Raw genomic sequence first — 17,766 nt, forward strand, 5'->3', positions numbered from 1 at the left:
TTGGGGTTGTGAGTTTGAGCCCCATGTTGGGTGTAGAGATTACTTAAAAATCAAATCTTTTAAAAATTGGCTAGGTTCATTTCCTACATCCTCTGTACCCTGATCTTAGAAATTCTATGGGACTTGTTGGAGAGAGAGTTTGAAAAAGCTGCGATAGTAATTTTTTTTTTTTGGCAATAGTAATTTCAATAATAAATATTCCTCAGTTTTGGAGGGTTTTTTGTGAGGAGGGGGTGAGGTAACAACTGAGGAGTTAGGTTGTGACTTTGGAAATGGGTGACATAAAACACAGTAATACCTTTGAAACAGCACAAATGTCTTTAGCAGACATCCCCTATTCCTTGCTTATTTGCTTATTATCAGATCACAAATAGCCTTGGGTCCTTGTCGTTTTCTGAGCTTGTGGCTTGGTTAACCATTGGCGGAGAGCGGTATTCACTCTTCTAGTCAGACATTCATTTTCTTAGGAGCAGGTACAAGCCATCACATGGCTGTGCATGTGTGCTGTGTATTAGGAATCACAGCTGATTTTTACCTTAGGTATATATAGATTTTTTCCTGTAGATAGTGAATCATGGTTTGCATGTGCTGAAGAATTTAGACCATGCATTTTGCTGAAGTCTTAGGGAATGCTTATCTGGCACAGAAACACACCGCAGGCACCTCACCTGTTGTCCACAGTCTGCCTGGAGCCTTGGCAAGCCGGCCTCGTTTCGGGGTACTCCGTCCTGGACACGTGTGATGTCTGGCTGCCTCACAGCTTCTTATGGTCCCCCCACTCATGCCCTTAAGGGCCATTCGTGAGATACAAGTAGCTTTCTTTTTGATGGTAGCTACACTTGGGGTGAGTACAGCATATAGAGTTGTTGAATCACCTGAAACTAACCTGGTATGTCAGCTGTACTCAAAAGAAGCAATTTCCCTTTCTCTCCGCTCATCATTAGCTCTCGTTTCTGCTAATGTTAGTGCCTGCTGCTCACTGAACCGGGCACTGCTTCTAAGGTCCCTGGTTTCTGAATCTCTTCTCTGACTTCTCATTCCCAAGTTTTGCCCATAACCCCCATTTACTTTAGGATCCCTTTCCTGCTTCAGAAGAATGTGTCCCCGTTCCTTTCCCAGGACTTGTCTTGATTGTACTTTCTCTCCTTTACCCCATGAATTAACCTCTCTTGCCTGCCTCCGGTCTGTTTCAGCATACAGCATGATTTAAGTCTTCTTTTCCTATAGCAGTCTCAAACCCTGCTTACCCCTTTCCGCAATGGCCAGGGCCGTGCTCACTTTCGCACCACAGTTCTCAGAAGGGTTCCTATTGGCCATCTCTGTACTAGTGCACTGACTGTCCGTCCATCTTCGCAGCCTTTGATCCCATGTGGCTTGCTCTCCTGGTGGTTGGCATTGACCTCCTTCTGGTTATCGAAGCTTGGGCCCTCTTGTTCATCCTCATTTTACTTTGTCTTTGCTATGTTCGTTTATTCTTTATGCATCCAGTAGATAAGTTTATTGAGCACCTGTCACTGTGCTGAATGACATGGTGACAAGAATGATTAAGATGTGAGGTTGTCACTGAGGGGTGTACAGTTGACTGGCAATCACAGTACAGCGTTGTAAGCGACAGAACTTTGTAGAGTGTTCTAGAATGAGACAGGCACCTCTAACTCGGATTGGATGGGCCTGGTGATTTGGCTGGCAGTTAACCTTTTATTCCTTCCCTGTGGAAGGTTCTCTTAGACTGATGTCCGGGTGTCCTTTCATGTTCTTGCACGTCAGACTTCTCTGGAATAAAATGAATGTGCTGGCTTAATTGAAATTCTCTCTCAAGGTGTAGTTTTTTCATAGTTTTTATGGTTTATTCACAGTATTAACTCTGGCTGACTTATTTTGATACCAGAGTATTGTTTAGTGTGTGGCATTTTGTTTCACCTGAATTAAACTGGTAATCCCTTTAGACAGCTGATCTGTTTGGATCCCCAGTGAGTGCTTGGGAAATGTTTGTGGTGGTGATGATCTTCTTTGTAAGTATGAACACATTTGTGCTTGCTCTTTGAAGGAGTAGAATGTGTTAGCATGGCTGCTGCTGCCTTTCTCAGAACCTGTGGAAAAAGAAAGTTACTTCCATACGGGATCCTCTGGGGGCTTAGAGTTAAGTACCTTCCTCCCTTTCTCTAGAGGTACTTCACGTCTGCGTTTGCATCTCTTACCACTGACGATATTGTGGTCCAGGCTGAGGTGTACCTGTGACTGGGATTTGTGGTGACCACCCATGACCAAGGCTATGTTGCTAGAGACTGATAGGAAGTTTGCTCTGAGATTATACCTTTGTTGGTACGTTTTCTGGTAAAGCCACCCTACCACCGAACAAGTACTGAAACGCTCAGAGCAAACCCAGTGCCTTCCACACTCAGGCTCACCTTGGGGAACTCACAGGAGTGAGCTGTCTCCTCCTTGTGCTGCTTTCCTCCTCATCCACGCCACACCAGCCCTCAGAAGCTCCAGGAATTAGGGGTTCAGCATGTCAGGTATCTAGCAACTGTTTTCCTGCCCCAAAATGGCAGAATTACTTAAGAAGGAAGCTTCCCCCACACACACATTTGTTTCACTCCCCCCCCCCCCCCCCCCCCCCCCCCGCAGGCTTCCCAATGATGAGCTAGACCTAGTGTGGCTGGTTATTTTTCCCCAGCCCTCTTCTCCATCCTGGGGACCCAGAGGGAGATGTAGGGTCTGAAGGTGATGGTTACATTGTGGCAGCCGGTCATTTCACCTTATTAACGACCCACCTGGAGGTGTTTGTTTCCTACCTTGTTCTTGGAGAAGTTACTATATTGCAAATGGCGATCTATTATATTATAAATGGAGATCTAGATGGGAAATGTTTGAAAATTAATATTGTATAGAAATAACGCATAGGCTCTTCTGTCTCCCTTTCCCATTTGGGTCTGAATGCTCCTGCATTGTGCAAAGTGTTTGGCAGCACTTAGATTTTGTAAACAATAGTGTTAAGAGCCGGTGTCAGTTGGAGATTGGCGCGGACATAATGGTTGATGGCACAATGAATGTATCACTTGTCTGAGGTTTTTTTATAGTGACTTTCAGTCTTTCACTCCCCTTGGGAGCTAGTATGAACCACAGTTACCTTTTATTGCTATATGTGTTGTCCATGCCAATCACAGAGCTGCAGGGGAGCAGACCGAGTTGGAATAATTAGATTGAGGAGTGAATGTCACACTTCTAATTTCATTCTCCTTTCAAGGGATTACCAGTGTCCATTTAATAAAATGAGATTAACCCTCTGCAGCAGGAGTATTTGAAAGCTGTCAGTCAGTATAATCTTGACAGCTCAAAAGAAGAAGTGCTCTCTGCACTCTTAGAAACAGTGTCATGTTTTATGGGCCGAAAGACTTTTTCTGCAAAGGGATGTGTCTGTGTGAGCACATGTGTGTGTGTCGTTAAAGGCAGACATGCGGGAGGTGGATCTGAAAGAGGAAGAGGGTTCTACCTATTGCGTAGGAGCAGTAACGGAGAAATAACAAGTAGTGTAGTTTGCACTTGCCAGACACCGGTCATAAAATACTTTGAGAAATTGTAAGACCAAAGCAAAAAAAAAGTGAGAGAAATAATACAAAGCAAATAGTGACGTGTCTTTCCTTAAACGTTTTAGAAAACCTCGGATCAATTCTCAGCTGGTGGCGCAGCAAGTGGCGCAGCAGTATGCCACCCCGCCGCCCCCGAAGAAGGAAAAGAAGGAGAAGGTGGAGAAGCAAGACAAAGAGAAACCTGAGAAAGATAAGGAAATCAGTCCTAGTGTTACCAAGAAAAATACCAACAAGAAAACAAAGTAAGTTCCCAGCCCACTCTGCACAGTTCTCTTATTTTGCCGGTGAACTCCAGCCCTGTTTTAAATGCCTCTTTTTGTTTCCGCCCCGCCCCCCAGACCAAAGTCCGATATTCTGAAAGATCCTCCTAGTGAAGCAAACAGTATACAGTCTGCAAATGCTACAACAAAGACCAGTGAAACGAATCACACCTCAAGGTATTTGAAGCTAGATTGAAACACAGCATTGCTGCTCTGATTTACTTTGTCCTGGTCCAGAACCCGGGGCACGTTTTGTGCCTGTGAGCTTGCAAGCTAAGAAGGGGTGGGGGCAGGAGCTAGGTGTGGGCCTGTTCACTTGGAAAACACACATGTAAATATGTGGGTTTCTTCTGTATCACTGTGCCCACAACAGGAGAAAGATCAACCGATGATAATTTTGCATTGGTCCAAAAGCTTGGTTTAACCGGTGGTGGTTTCTGTCGCTAAAAGTTAATCAGCAGACTTTGCTGGAAGCTCTTGGTGTGTGTGGTGGCGATTTAGACCCCTTGCCACCCATGGTGGCGTGAGGTCCGTGTGTATATTGATGGAGAAGTTGCTTTGAATCCATAGCTTATATTTAATTGGCTGTTCCCCGGGGTGTTGCTTTCAGGCCCCGGCTGAAAAACGTGGACAGGAGCACCGCACAGCAGTTGGCAGTGACTGTGGGCAACGTCACCGTCATTATCACAGACTTTAAGGAAAAGACTCGCTCCTCCTCGACCTCCTCATCCACAGTGACCTCCAGTGCAGGGTCAGAACAGCAGAACCAGAGCAGCTCGGGGTCAGAGAGCACAGACAAGGGCTCCTCCCGTTCCTCCACGCCAAAGGGCGACATGTCAGCAGTAAATGATGAATCTTTCTGAAATTGCACATGGAATTGTGAAAACTATGAATCAGGGTATGAAATTCAAATCCTCCACCTGCCCATGCTGCTTGCACCCCCTGGAGAATCTTCTGTGGACATCGGCCTCTTAGTGAAGCTGCCAGGATGATTTCTGCTTGCCATGGGCATCTGGCCACCAAGGAATTTCGCACCCTGACGATTACTCTTGACACTTTTATGTATTCCATTGTTTTATATGATTTTCCTAACAATCATTTATAATTGGATGTGCTCCTGAATCTACTTTTTATAAAAAAAAAAAAAAATCTGCTGTGCACAATTTTCCATGTACATGACAACTGGTTTTTTGTTTTTGTTTTGTTTGGGGGGGGCGGTGGGGGGCTGGGTGGGGGAGGGAACTTTTATTTATTGTGTTCACAGACTCCATCCTTTCAGCATATCCTTTTAAGTTTAGTTCTTTCTTCCAGTTATACTATGTACTATCAGTTTTGATATAACTATATATATATAAATATAAAATTATATATAAAGGGTTATTTGAAACCAATCCATGGCAACGCTGGTGCTTGATACACTGTGAAGTGAATACAACATTGAACAGTTACAGATCTGGGACAGTCCCTTCTAGGAAAGTGCTGAAATTAAATTAAAATCAGTCCTACATGAAGTATGTTCCAACCCACGTGGGAACTTGACTCTCATCTGTCTAAAGAGTACTGGACGATATAAAAATATATATTTTTTACACAATGTGATCTCAGATTTCAAGACTGCTCCAGATAGCCTGCATTTGCAATGGAATAACTGACAAATCACAAATGGTTTAGTTGGGAGGGCTTTGAAGACGATTCAAAAGTAACTAAACTAGCTCCAGAATGCCAAGTATTCGTGTAAGTTCCGGTTACATGTTAGCATTGCTGTTCTTACATAAGCACTCATGAAAATATGGTATTCTGTAACTCGAATTCCATCCATTTTCCAGACCTCCACTCATGTCTGAGGTAAATCTCTTAGTTTCAGGACTGAAACTGTCTAACCTATATTTTTGGTCCATACAAGAGGCAACTCCCTATTACCACTTTGCACGTGACATTGCAGTCGTGGTTTTTGTAATTGAAGTTGGTTTGCCTTGTGTCCTCTCCTTTTCCTTACCCTGCCAATTTAGTTTATGAGAGTTGTTCTTCCTTCTTAAGACCTACTCTTGTTTGTTTTTGACTGAACCAAGGTTATCAAACGCACATCCAGTCCCGACATGGAGTATTTACAGTGTTTAGAGACATTTCTCGATTCCCTGCTGTGGGAACGTGGTGAATGGTTTAAGCATTAGCAGCCAGAATTGCAGGGAAAGTTCAGACTTCCTGCGAGCGTGTGATCTTTGTCTTTTTCAACACTTCTGTTCCCTCATTTCTCACTGTCTTGCAAAAACAAAACAAAAAACAAAGACCACTAACATGATTCCACCCCCTCCTTGTTTTTCAAATGTGTTGTTTTGCTTTGTTTGGATTTTGGGTCTCTTGCGTTTGACTCTTACGTTCATATCCACGCGGTCTGTAGGCTTCAGAGTCATTTCAAACATGGGAACTTGGTGTCACCTTCCTTTATTTGATCATACTGAAGGACTCACGGGAGGGCAGCGATTTGTGATGAAGTGCCACATTGTGGGGTGAAAAACCTGGTTTGCTTAAGAACAGAAGTACCTGTCTATGGAGGCAACGAGTAAAAAGAAAACAATTAACAGCTTGATTTGAGTAGCCAAGAGGAAAGGTTCCTTTCACATTTACATTAAAACTATTCGGTAGTCACTGGTGTGCCGTAATTTAAATTCTGTCCTCAAGGGTGTAGGCTGTAAAGCAGTGCTATTTGTTGCTGTGCTCCTATTCTCAAATGCATGGACAATTGTTCCCCTCTTTTTAAAATGATGCTTGTATCTGGGATGCAAGCTATGCTCTCTTTTTAAATACATTTTTAAAGTATTTATTAATGAACCAAAGGAAATCAGATGCTTTCTGTAAGCATCAGAATATATAATCCATAGTGATTTGACTATGAATTTTAAATCCACGTTTTAATATTAGTGGGATATTGCAAAGACATTCCTTCTAAAGTTTTAATATTCCTTTTATTAAGGGTCTCAGGGAGGGTAAATTAGTCAGCCATATTTATTTTCCAGAGATGTAAGGAATTGCTACGTTTTCTAATTACCTTTTTAAGAAAATTTAAATGCCACCAAACTCGTGGGTTGCACTGCTTTTTGAACCAATAAGTGTTGGTATGCACTTTGTTCAGAAACACTGTGTACTTTCTCAAAATTCGTTTCATGTAAAGTGATTGGACCCCTAGATTAGTGGAAAGAGCTGATGAACCAGCTACTCATAGGCTGCTAATTAATTCATCGCCAGTGTCTTGGTTTTTCAGTTTTGCCTCCGTGATAAAGAATAGAGGAAAGGATTGGGAGGGGTGAAGGCAGGGAGGGTTGCTTTCAAACAGGTGAGGTGAAATTGGCATTTTGCTAGAAACTGCAGCTAACACTGGGACTTCTCGACAGTCACATGCCGTTGGGCCAGTCCTCCAGCTGCTGTGGTGTATCCTGTTGAGGTAGTGAAGTGGTGGGGACTCTACACTTTTAATTTCCGAAATTGAAGACATCCCTCAGGCATGTATTCTGGAAATGGAATTCCTATAACTTCTGCATTTGCAGTTTGCCCTACAACTAGTAGGCAGCGCATAAAAACACTAGTGTAGTTTATAAAGATATATATTAAAAGAGGACCAGAAATACTTGGTATTCAGTGGCACAGTAAGCAGGTTATAAAAACAAAACAAACAAAAGCACAGTGTTACGCTTGCAAGTTTCCATTTGTTTTCATACCACACGCTCTATCACACTCGTGCGTGCGCACACACGACAGAGCTTCCCCAGCGTGCTCTGCTTGAGTCATGCAGTTTAAAAAAAAAAAAAGGGAAAGACATCTTGACACCCACAAAATATTCTGATCAAACCTTTCAGTTTCAATCTGGATCTTTAAAAACATTGGCAGAAGCTTCTGTGAGTTTAGTTCCACTAAGATGTCTCACCTGCCTTATCAAGACCATTCTCAGTCTACTTTTTTAAGCTACCGTATCTTAAATTATTGAAAATTTATTAATTGCTGAATATATAATAACCTTTGCTTGTATGTAACCGAAAATGGTTTAAGAGCCGACATTTAGAGTATGACAATGGAGCTGAACAGTTTTTAATGCGCAAGCAGTTCTGTTCTTGTGTATGACTTGTAACCTTAATTTACTGTGTAAAGATGGTTACATTATTTCCTTAGCTTTGTTTGTTGGAGACAAATAGAGAATGCTTGTTAAGTATGTCAAAACATAATCTTATCTTGTGAATTTTTGTTAATGTATTATACGAGCTATATTTTTCATTTGCCCAGAAAGACAGCTTGTATAACGCTTTTGGAAGTTTCTGCTCTGTAACGTCTTTAGAGCTGACAGTCTGTTAGGTTTGTTTTTTTCTTCATGCTAAAGTGTCAGTTGGTGGTTTTGTGAACTGGTCAGAAATTCACAGGTCTTAAATGTTTTGGGGAAATTTATATTGGACACTGCTCTTTGTCTAGCAAATAAAAGATGTTAATATATTCCTGTTACTGGCATGTGCACGACTATGTTATTAGAAGCCACTTTATCATTTTCCTGCTTTAAATAGAAATGTCTATTTATGAATTCTGCTTGTAGTTTTTTCACAAATAAAATAGTAAAATTTACACTGAAATCTTTATTTCCTTGTGTATAGATTTTAGCCTTAGGAAAATGGTTCCATTTTGTACTCGGATTTTTAGCTTGCGGGTTATTTCCAGTGGGAACAGGAGGCCAAGAGCGCAAGTTGGTTTAGGTGTGCATATCTCAAAGCTGCAACAGCAAACCTAACTGAACAAAAAGAACGTCCAGATTTGGGAAGAAAATCATCTTAATGTGTCTAAGCTCATCCTTTGAGATCGGTTATAGCGATTTAAAAAGATGGCGGCTGACAACGGTCAGTTCGGTGGCTCGCCACAAACTGTCAGAAGACAACCCATTTCTGGCCAACTGCAGTTAGGTAAATTGTGACTCCGATGTAAACGAAGTGCAGTGTCAGACCTGAAGGCCACACACACAAAGCTTGCCACGTGCTAGGGAGACCACTGCTGAGTGGCCGCAGCGGTCGCTGTGCCCTTCCAGAGGATACGAAAACCACTTGAAACTCTTCAGGATGCACCCCTGATTACTCTTCTTTGTCCTGAGTTTGCACTTGGACTAGCACTGAAAGGAACACGGTGTAAAATGGCGCAGGACCCCCAACTGGAAAATGGGTTCGTCCTGACGAAAGGAAACTAAGAAAGCTGCGTTCTCCTTGGTCCTTAATTGCCGGTACGGAGTCGTCACCCAAGTCTGGCGCCTCAGAAGTCTCGGAAAGGATCTGGAAGGGTGTAAGGGCAGGGATCAGATGGCGTCTCCTGTTTCCCAGCGGCTATTGTGGCTATAGACAGGCGATTGGTTGTACCCCCTACCTCTCTGCTTTCTTTGGTGTCTGAGGAGTCCTGCGTGAGGGTCCCCGCTGCTGGTGGCCCTGGCTCCACCCTTTGAGGAGGATGGCAGCTGCCTCGCATAGATAGAGGCGTACAGCAAGAAGTTGGATCCTTTCTGGCCGTAAGGACAAGAGGGAAGGGAGACAATGGCTCCTTCCCTCTTGTCCTCGGCTAAACGCCGTGTCGACGCGTCCAGACGCCCACTGAGGAACACCGTGGCTGGGGTGTGACACCGACATGGTATAGACGCTGGCTGAATTCATCCTGGTCAAGGATAGGATGATCCCTGAAGCCGGAAGGCACCCAGGCTTATGCTCTGCTTTCACAATCCTGTGACGTGGCAACCGGCCAGCCTCTGCCTGGGGCAGCAAGGAGATGAGGGGTGTCAGGGAGGCCTTTGGTCTGTCTCATCCCTGATCTCCGAGCGGTTCTGAAGAGCTACTCCGAAACCCTAACATCCCGGGAAGGAAAGGTTCAGAACCATCCTCTTGATCAAGGTCCTGCTTGTTAATTGTCAAAGAAGCCAAGGTCTGTTCTGGCCGCTCCTAATAGTGTTTGTCAGGAAGGTGCAGTCTTTTCCCTAGCAGTCGGAGTTCTGTGAAGTGCAATAGACACGGACCACTGAATACTGCAGGGGAGGCTCTGATTTTTCTAGAAAAGGTCATAGGACATGTCTGGAAAGATAGAGGAAGGGGCTCAGGTCAGGGCAGACCCCGAAGCAAAAGTAGATATCCAGGTGTCACGTTCTGCCTGGGAAACCTGCCTTCTCTCCAGGCATTCATCACAAGGCTGCGACGGGGGGCTCACTGTAGGGCACCTGGTGACTGGGTGTTTCTAGTCCCAATGACAGATCCAGTGCTTTGCCAGAACACAGCTAAGGGGGGTAAGCGCGTGGATGCAGACTGAAATTGGCCCCCTCCTGCCGGTGCTTTTGACCTAGACCTGGCATTCAAGTGACCACACCCCCACCTGTTCCCCCATCTGGAGCTGTGCCAGACCTCACTAATCACTCACAGTACTCTCTTTTCAGCTGAATTCAGACTCCAAAGCCTCAACACAGCTCTACAGTCTTCGTGACCCCGTGTTCCTGTGTGGTAAAACTCATTTGCCATTCCTTCCCTGGACCAAACCCATCCAAAGCAACTGGGGGACCCTACAAGGCTGACTTAGTCAACTCTTCCGTTGTGGAGCCCTCCCTGGGGCCGTAGGGATTCTCAATGGAAGGCTGGCTGAGAGGAGTCCGGAAAGAAGGAAACTAAATATCCAACACCAACTTTTCGAAAACCTCCGCTTTCCTGTTTAAAATGGGACCAGAGGAGGCGGCCAGTGCCAAGCATTGTAGCTTTAAATGCCAGACCCAAAGGCCTGCTGGCAGTGATGGGTGTAGCCATGTAGGCCAGACCAGGACCTGCCCAGGCTGTCGCACCGGTTCTGCCAACCCCAGGGACTCTCAAATAACAGGGCAAAACACCAAACGGATGTGATTCCTGGAAACAGCAGCGCTCATGCTGGGAGTCAGAGCTGTGGAAGGCTCCCACCTCTATCTGACTTTGTGGGTGACTGTGGGCAAGTCAGCCTCCCTAGGCTCATTTTCCTCATCTCAGAAACAAACCCTACTCTGCCCAGGTCTCCGCTCCCCACCCCCACACCCCCCAGGGTTGCTTCTATTTTGTCGTGGTTTTAATAAGTGGGACAACTTTATTTCCTGGACGTTCGCTATAATGCTTCACTGATGGCAACACTGGGAATGAGAAAGGTTTGGTTTGTGATTGTTTTATCTTGTTTTTATATTTTATGTTATATACCTGCCCCCACCCCACCCCCCCCCCCCCCCCCCCCGGCCCTGGCCCAGAGCAATTGGGCGAAGGCCACATGTAAATCAAGTCCGGTGGTATTTTTGACAGCTGCTTGGTGTTTCTGTATCTACACACAGTGTTACAATGAATATGGCTTCTCTTCATTAAAAGTTTGATTTTTTTAAATGATGTTCACTGTCCTGTTATTACCAAAAAAGAAGTTTAGAGTCAGGGGGAGAATTAGAGAGCCACAGGGTGCCTGGCATCACGACACAGTAGGAGATTACTAAGCATCGGTTGTGGATTACACACACATATATTGTACCTGCATGCATATGTGTCTATACGTGTGTATGTCATAAGTGTATACGCACATGTGTACTGATGGGGAGTGGGGCTTTTCATTCATGCATAAATGTCACGAGCTCCTGGCACAGAGAAGTTTGAGCTACAATCCATTAGATCGGCCCCAAATACGCTCATGGAGAGTGAATTGTAGATGAGAACCATTTTTTCAGCCTGAGTAATTCAGCCATCACAGCAGCCCCAGAAGGAGGAGAGCTCCGTGCAGGGGAGCAAGGCAGATATATAAATTGTATTCATTGCCTCTTCACGTTTAAAGAAATTTGTACCCGTTTGGAGAAGTCTACAGTAGAGTTATCTCATTGGCTGGAATTATAACAATCTGCCAGAGTGGAAAATGTGTGAAGGGGAGGCATTCCCAAGAGGCAAGACCCTCTAATAAATGGTACTGTAACGTTCCAAGTGACTCCTGTGTGCAGAGAACATCCTGACAATGCAAACAAATAGACTAATAAGAGGGAGAATTGCCAGCACCTCCATTCATCCCGAAGCCATCAGCAGTCACTGGTGGACGGAGGGGCCAGCTTGCCTGTGTGGCCGGCGAGACGTGGGGACCACTTCGGTGGCTGCTGAGCAGAGGCCGAGGGCCGACAACGCCTGGGCTTGCTACTCTTCCGTAGAAGCCCCGTGAATCCCTAGTGGGGATTTACCCTCGAAGAGCACTGTGTACACCAGGAACAGCGGGTGTGAGTGGCGGGTCCTGGGAACCACAGTTGCGTGGGACCCTTTTTTATGTTCCCAGCTCTGTGACAATCCCTCACTTCATCCTGACTCTGTAAATCCCTTCTGCGCAACATGGAGCGACATCACCGTAGCAAAATTTATTTACGTAGCAAGAACACACTTTCTTGGTACTGTGTTTAGCGCCTAGTATTAACTCACTTAATCCGCACAGAAACATTATGGAATATAGTCAGGATGGGCACACGACAGCCCGTGGGCCACATCCTTCCCCACTGCCTGTATTTGTACAGCCCATGAGTTCAGAATGGATTTTACATTTTTAAGTGGTTGAAAGAAATTTTTAAAGAATGATATTTGTGATGAAAAATATATGAAATTCAGATTTCAGCATCTATAAATAAAGTTTTATTGGCACACAGCCACACCCGTTCGTTCACGTGCTGTCTGTGGCTGCTTTCCTGCTACAAAGGCAGAGTGGAATTGTTGCAGTGGAGACCGTGTGGGCCACAGAGCCTAAAATATTTATTATCTGGCCCCTCGGAGAAAAAAATGTACTGCTTCCTGGCATACACTGCCGTCTGTCACATTTTGTGAGGTAAGCACTGACATAGCCCTCAGTGTCTAGAAGGGTTACTGGCAGTCTGTGCTGGATAAATGGTTGTGGAATGAAGAAATCGCTGCCTGCCTGTTTTACAAATGAGGCAACTGGAGCACGGAGATCTTAAGGAACTTGCCCAAGGCCACCCAGCTAGTAAGTGGAGGAATTGGGATTTGAATCAAGGCTGTCTAATTCAGAGTTTAGTCTTCAAGAAGCTGAATGGGCAGCTTCCTCCAAAGCACGTTCCTTGAACTCGAGTTAGGCCAGATGCCTGGCTGTGGCCAAATACATTTGGTTGAAGTCCTGTTTAATACAGAAGCCCTCTTGGAGTTTCACAGTGATCATTAGTATATCAAAGGCTCTGAGAAGTCCTGCTGGAAAGAAACCCATTTCACTTTCTTTGATATGGTGTTTTAAAAATGTATTCCACCAACTAACGTAACTCTGGAGGGAGCGTTTGTGAAAAGACTGTAGTTAAGACCTACTGGGCCTCTCTGTGGCCGTTAGAAAATGATTGAGCCTCTCTGAACCTTGGCTTCTTTCTCTGGAGAACAGTAACACAAAGGTCTTGTGAGCTAGAGTTCCCGGCTTCTCCTAGATACCTACAAAATCTCAGTTCCCTGCTCCACAGGGTGACTCCGTATCCTGCACACCCTCCATTTCCTACCTTTGAGGCCACGTGCGGACCACAGTAGCTTTGCAAAGGGATGGCTCGCGTCACCTCCCGGTGCCCATGAGTTACAAGGATAGGACCATTCAGGGCCATAACAGGGAGCCCCCACCGCAGGAGAGAGAAGCCGACGGGAGAGTGGGCTCCAGCCAGTTCGAGCCAGCAGCGTGGCCCAGGCCCTGGCCAGCCCGTGCGCTCCGCCTCGGATGTTTCTCCTCCGACCCATTCTGAGCAGATCTAACGGTGCGCCCTGGCTGTCAGCTGGACTCTGGATTCCGCTCTCATCTCAGTCACACTCCTGCTTGAGTGAGTCGTTCTTGACTCCCCCGACGCCGGAAGCCTTTGTTCCCGGCAGCAGGTGAGGCTTCCGCGGCCTCTTGACATGACCGTCCACTTCGGGGTCTGAGAAAGTCCCCTCCGCCCGCATCCCAGACATCTGAAGATGCGGCTTAATGGAGTCCGCTGCCGCGAAGGAGGGCTGTCGGGGCTCCCGGCCTGCGGGAGGCTGCCGCGCCCGGGGCCCCGGGGGCAAGCGGACAGGCCGCGAATGGGACCAGGGAGGGGGGCCGGGGTGGAGATTGATCTGGGGATGGGGAAGGTGGGGGGACGGGAAAGGGGCCCGGGACAGGACTGAGGACGGAGAAGAGGAAGGGGGCAGGGAAAGGGTGGAGCCGGAGAGGCCAGTAGGCTCGCAGGAGCGGCCGGACCGCAGTGTCCTCGCCCGAAGCGTGGAGCGGCGAAGTCCTCCGGCCGCGTGTTTAAGAATGAAGCGCAAGAACTGGCGGACTCGCTGCCGGGTCGGCGCACCCCTCTTTCTGCCCGGAGGGCCCGCCACTTCCCGCCGCCGCCCGGGGCCTGCAGCCTCGTTCGGGAGGGGAGGGGGAAGAGTGGAGGCACAGCGGGCAGAGCGCGGGTGCCCGGGCCCAGCAGTTAGTTGGCAGATAGGGCCCGAGGCCCTCCCACGCGCGCTCCTGAGCGCCCCTAAAAGCATGCAACCAACCGTGTGAACTGCTCCGTGGACACCAGCACTGACCAAAGGACCTAGTTCCAAGACAGCAATCTAGCTGCAAGCCTCACCCCCTTCCCGGAGTCCTCCCCACAGAGAAGATTCTGGCTTCCCCTTCTAACGCTTGGAGAACAGCCTCTCCCATTTCAGGGCCACCGGTAGAGCTGGGGCAGGCATCCCAAGAGGCAGCAGGCCCTTTGTGGGGAGCCCAGTTGGGGGCCAGCCCTGTCTCCACCCTCTGCGTCTGAGGGCTTAACCTCTTGTTTCCTGAGTTTTGTATGCCTCTGCTTGGCTGTTTTCTCTTGTTTGTCAGATGTCAGCATATTTATTTACTTTCACTCTGCCCACCCTGTCTTTGCCTGCAAGGAGCCCACCCTGAAAAGGAGTCTGACCTGACCTCCCGTTAAACAACCGTCACAGACCGAAGGCAAACACGACAGTCCTTACACCTTGACAACCGTTGCCCAGTGTTGCAAAGTGCACGGCCTGAAATGAGTCTGATTAGAAGGGCCAGGGCCGTATTTGAATATAAGAACAAGGGTACCTTCCAGTTATGCAGTAGACGCTCTTTTTTTTTTTTTTTTTAATGTTTATTCATTTTTGAGAGAGAGAGAGACAGGCTGCGAGTGGGGGAGGGCTAGAGAGTGAAGGAGACACAGAACCTGAAGCAGACTCCAGGGTCCCAGCTGTCAGCACAGAGCCCGACACGGGGCTCAAACCCACGAACCGTGAGATCATGACCTGAGCTGAAGTCAGACCCTTAACCGACTGAGCCAGCCAGGTGCCCTTAAGCAGTAGAGACTCTTAATGTCCTTGAATGATGGGAGGGAGGTCAGCATGCTTTAATTTTGCCTGATTCTTCAGGCTGCTGGCTTGGAACTTTAAGGTGATGGCTGGAACTGTCAGTCATCATGGACCATGAGGTCATCTTAAGGATGGAAGCTACCTATTGAGGACAGGAAGAGCTGAAAGATAGAGCCTGGGTCCCTGATGACACCTTAGAGCTGTCATCCCCAGGCGCCCTGCCTAGCCCCTGACCCCTATTGGTGAGACATAAACTTCTCTTTTATTTAAACCACTATGTATTAGTTAGGGCTCTCCAGAGAAAAAGAAGGAGACGTGTATATATCTCCACTGCAGGCCAAGAAGGATCCAAACAACTTGGGCATGCCTCTGACTTCTCTTCCTATAAATGACTTTCTCCCTGAAGAAAAAAGCATCCCTTCCCCAACACCGGATAGCGATGTATCCTCTCCTCTAGGCTGGGTGCCACGGGGAGGGGCAGCAGATATTTTGAGCATTAACCAGTCTACCATACCATTTTACCAGACTATAAGAACATAAACAGAGATCGACCAGGAATTAGAAAGAACTAACTCCCAACTTCACTTCCTCCATTCCAGTCCCTTCACCCTTCACCCTCCCATATCCAAGGAGAGACTCCGAACAGAAAAACCTGGTTTCCCATTCTGGCTGTATTGTTAAAAGTGGGAGCGAACTGAAGCCAGGTGGAGGCACCTGGAACTTTGGGCGAGCCAGGCTGACAATTAATCCCGCTTCACGTTCCCAGTCACCTCTTTGTTCCAGTCCACCTCCTCCAAAGTGAAACCTGGGAAATGGTCCTCAAGTTGGGGAATTCCGTGGTCTGAGGTTTTGGGTTGGGGAAGGAATGAGGTTTCAGTTACGCATTTAATTGCATCTGCTCTGGAAGGTCTTTGTGTGAGTCTGGTCCGTATCTGGAGCCCTTCATGGCAAGTCTCCTGTGTGATCCAAAGCCAGGATCCGTAAGAAGCGTGTGTGTCACCAAAGTCCACCATTAGCCTGTGTCTTTATGCCCTTAATCCTGCCCTTTACATCAGGACAACTTAACGCACAGTTGGATGCTCCCTAGATACACCGTAATGCACATAGCCATAGTCTAAAGAATCTCCCGGATCAAGTCATGTTAGGTGTTATGGTTTGAATTGTGTTCCTCCCAAATTCATATGTTGAAGCTCCAACTCCCAAAGTGAACTGTTTGGAGATAGAGTCTTTAAAGACATATGTAAGGGGGGGCCCCCATGGGTGGCACAGTCGGTTGGGCATCCAACTTCAGCTCAGGTCATGATCTCGCGGTCCATGAGTTCGAGCCCCACGTCAGGCTCTGTGATGACAGCTCGGAGCCTGGGGCCTGCTTCTGATTCTGTGTCTCCCTCTCTCTGGCCCTCCCCTGCTCACACTCCATCTCACTCTCTCTCTCAAAAATAAATAAACATTAAAAAAAAATTTTTAAAGACATATGTAAGGTTAAGTGAGGTGGTAAGGGTGGGTCCCTTAAGGGGACTGATGTCCTTATAAGAAGAGGTAGAGACACCGGAGACCTCACTCTCTCACCGCGCACAGGTCAAAGGCCATGCGAGGCCACAAGAAGGCAGCTGTCTGCAGAGACCATCCCTGCTGCAGGTGTCTAGATCTTAGACTTCTGGCCTCCGGAACTGTGAACAAATAAATATCTGTTTTTTAAGCCACCCAATCGGTGGTATTTAGTTATGCATCCCTCGAGGGTTAGTCCATTAAGAGTAACAGCAGTCTAAACTTCCAGTCCTGCTTCCGTTCTCTTCCATTTCCTTTTTCTCAGAGGAAACTCTTTTTTATTCCTTATCACTATTTGGTATTTCTTTTCATACGTCACAATCATGCCCAGTGGGCTCTTTCCTGTTTTCCATCTTGCATGTTACCTCTTAATTTCTACTATGGGAGATGAGATTTTAGCTCTTTCCTTCTGCCCGTTTTCAGTCTACAAACATAGACTTCTCCCTGACCCCGGACCCACTGTCTGTATAGCATATTTGATTAGATCAGCATCAGCATTTATATTATTTTGACTATATACGTAAGTGTATATCACAGTGGAGTTTTATGGTAAAATTGTGATTACTTTGTCTTTCCTGCACAATTTTTTTTTCTGGAGTTAGTATTTTTTTGTCTGCTTATTTCTCTCTGCATTTATCACCAGTTCAAAACCAAACATGCATAGGCTTAGTCAGGGCCCTGGTCATACAGAGCATATCACTGAGAGGTTTCCACCCGAGGGCTCTACATGAAAGGGCTTTTGAGAGAGGTGTGGACTTGGGTGGAGAGGTACCCACAGACGTTAGCAACAGTGGGAAGCCATTACCAGTGCCAGGCCTGAAGGGCAAAGAGGGGAAAGAGGCTTACCGGAGCCTAGAGCATTTACAGCTCTGCAAGAGAAGCAGCTTTGCAGGATTTGTGGTTGGGGAGGGATAAAGTAGCTACTGCCAAAAAGGTGGCATCAAAGCAGGCCGGGAGGAGCATGAAATACACTTGACCCCCCCTTGCTTCATCCCCTCTCATCTCCTGCCAATGCTACTCAATAGCCAGCCCGAAAGGAAGCCA

General features: G+C 46.7%; 1 protein-coding gene across 1 annotated transcript in view; it reads left to right on the forward strand.

Annotated features, from left to right (window-relative positions):
- RYBP (RING1 and YY1 binding protein) overlaps nt 1-8,452 on the forward strand; it is an 85,916-nt gene extending 77,464 nt beyond the window's left edge. The window contains exons 3-5 of the mRNA XM_086697589.1: nt 3,656-3,832; nt 3,929-4,027; nt 4,461-8,452. Coding sequence (XP_086553715.1) covers nt 3,656-3,832; nt 3,929-4,027; nt 4,461-4,713 — 529 coding nt within the window. The 3' untranslated portion in view covers nt 4,714-8,452. The remainder of the gene's footprint in view (nt 1-3,655; nt 3,833-3,928; nt 4,028-4,460) is intronic.
- Nucleotides 8,453-17,766: the final 9,314 nt, after the last annotated feature.

Source organism: Puma concolor, chromosome A2, assembly GCF_028749965.1.
Source record: "Puma concolor isolate L17-30 chromosome A2, mPumCon1.1.hap2, whole genome shotgun sequence".
Lineage (NCBI taxonomy): Eukaryota > Metazoa > Chordata > Mammalia > Carnivora > Felidae > Puma > Puma concolor.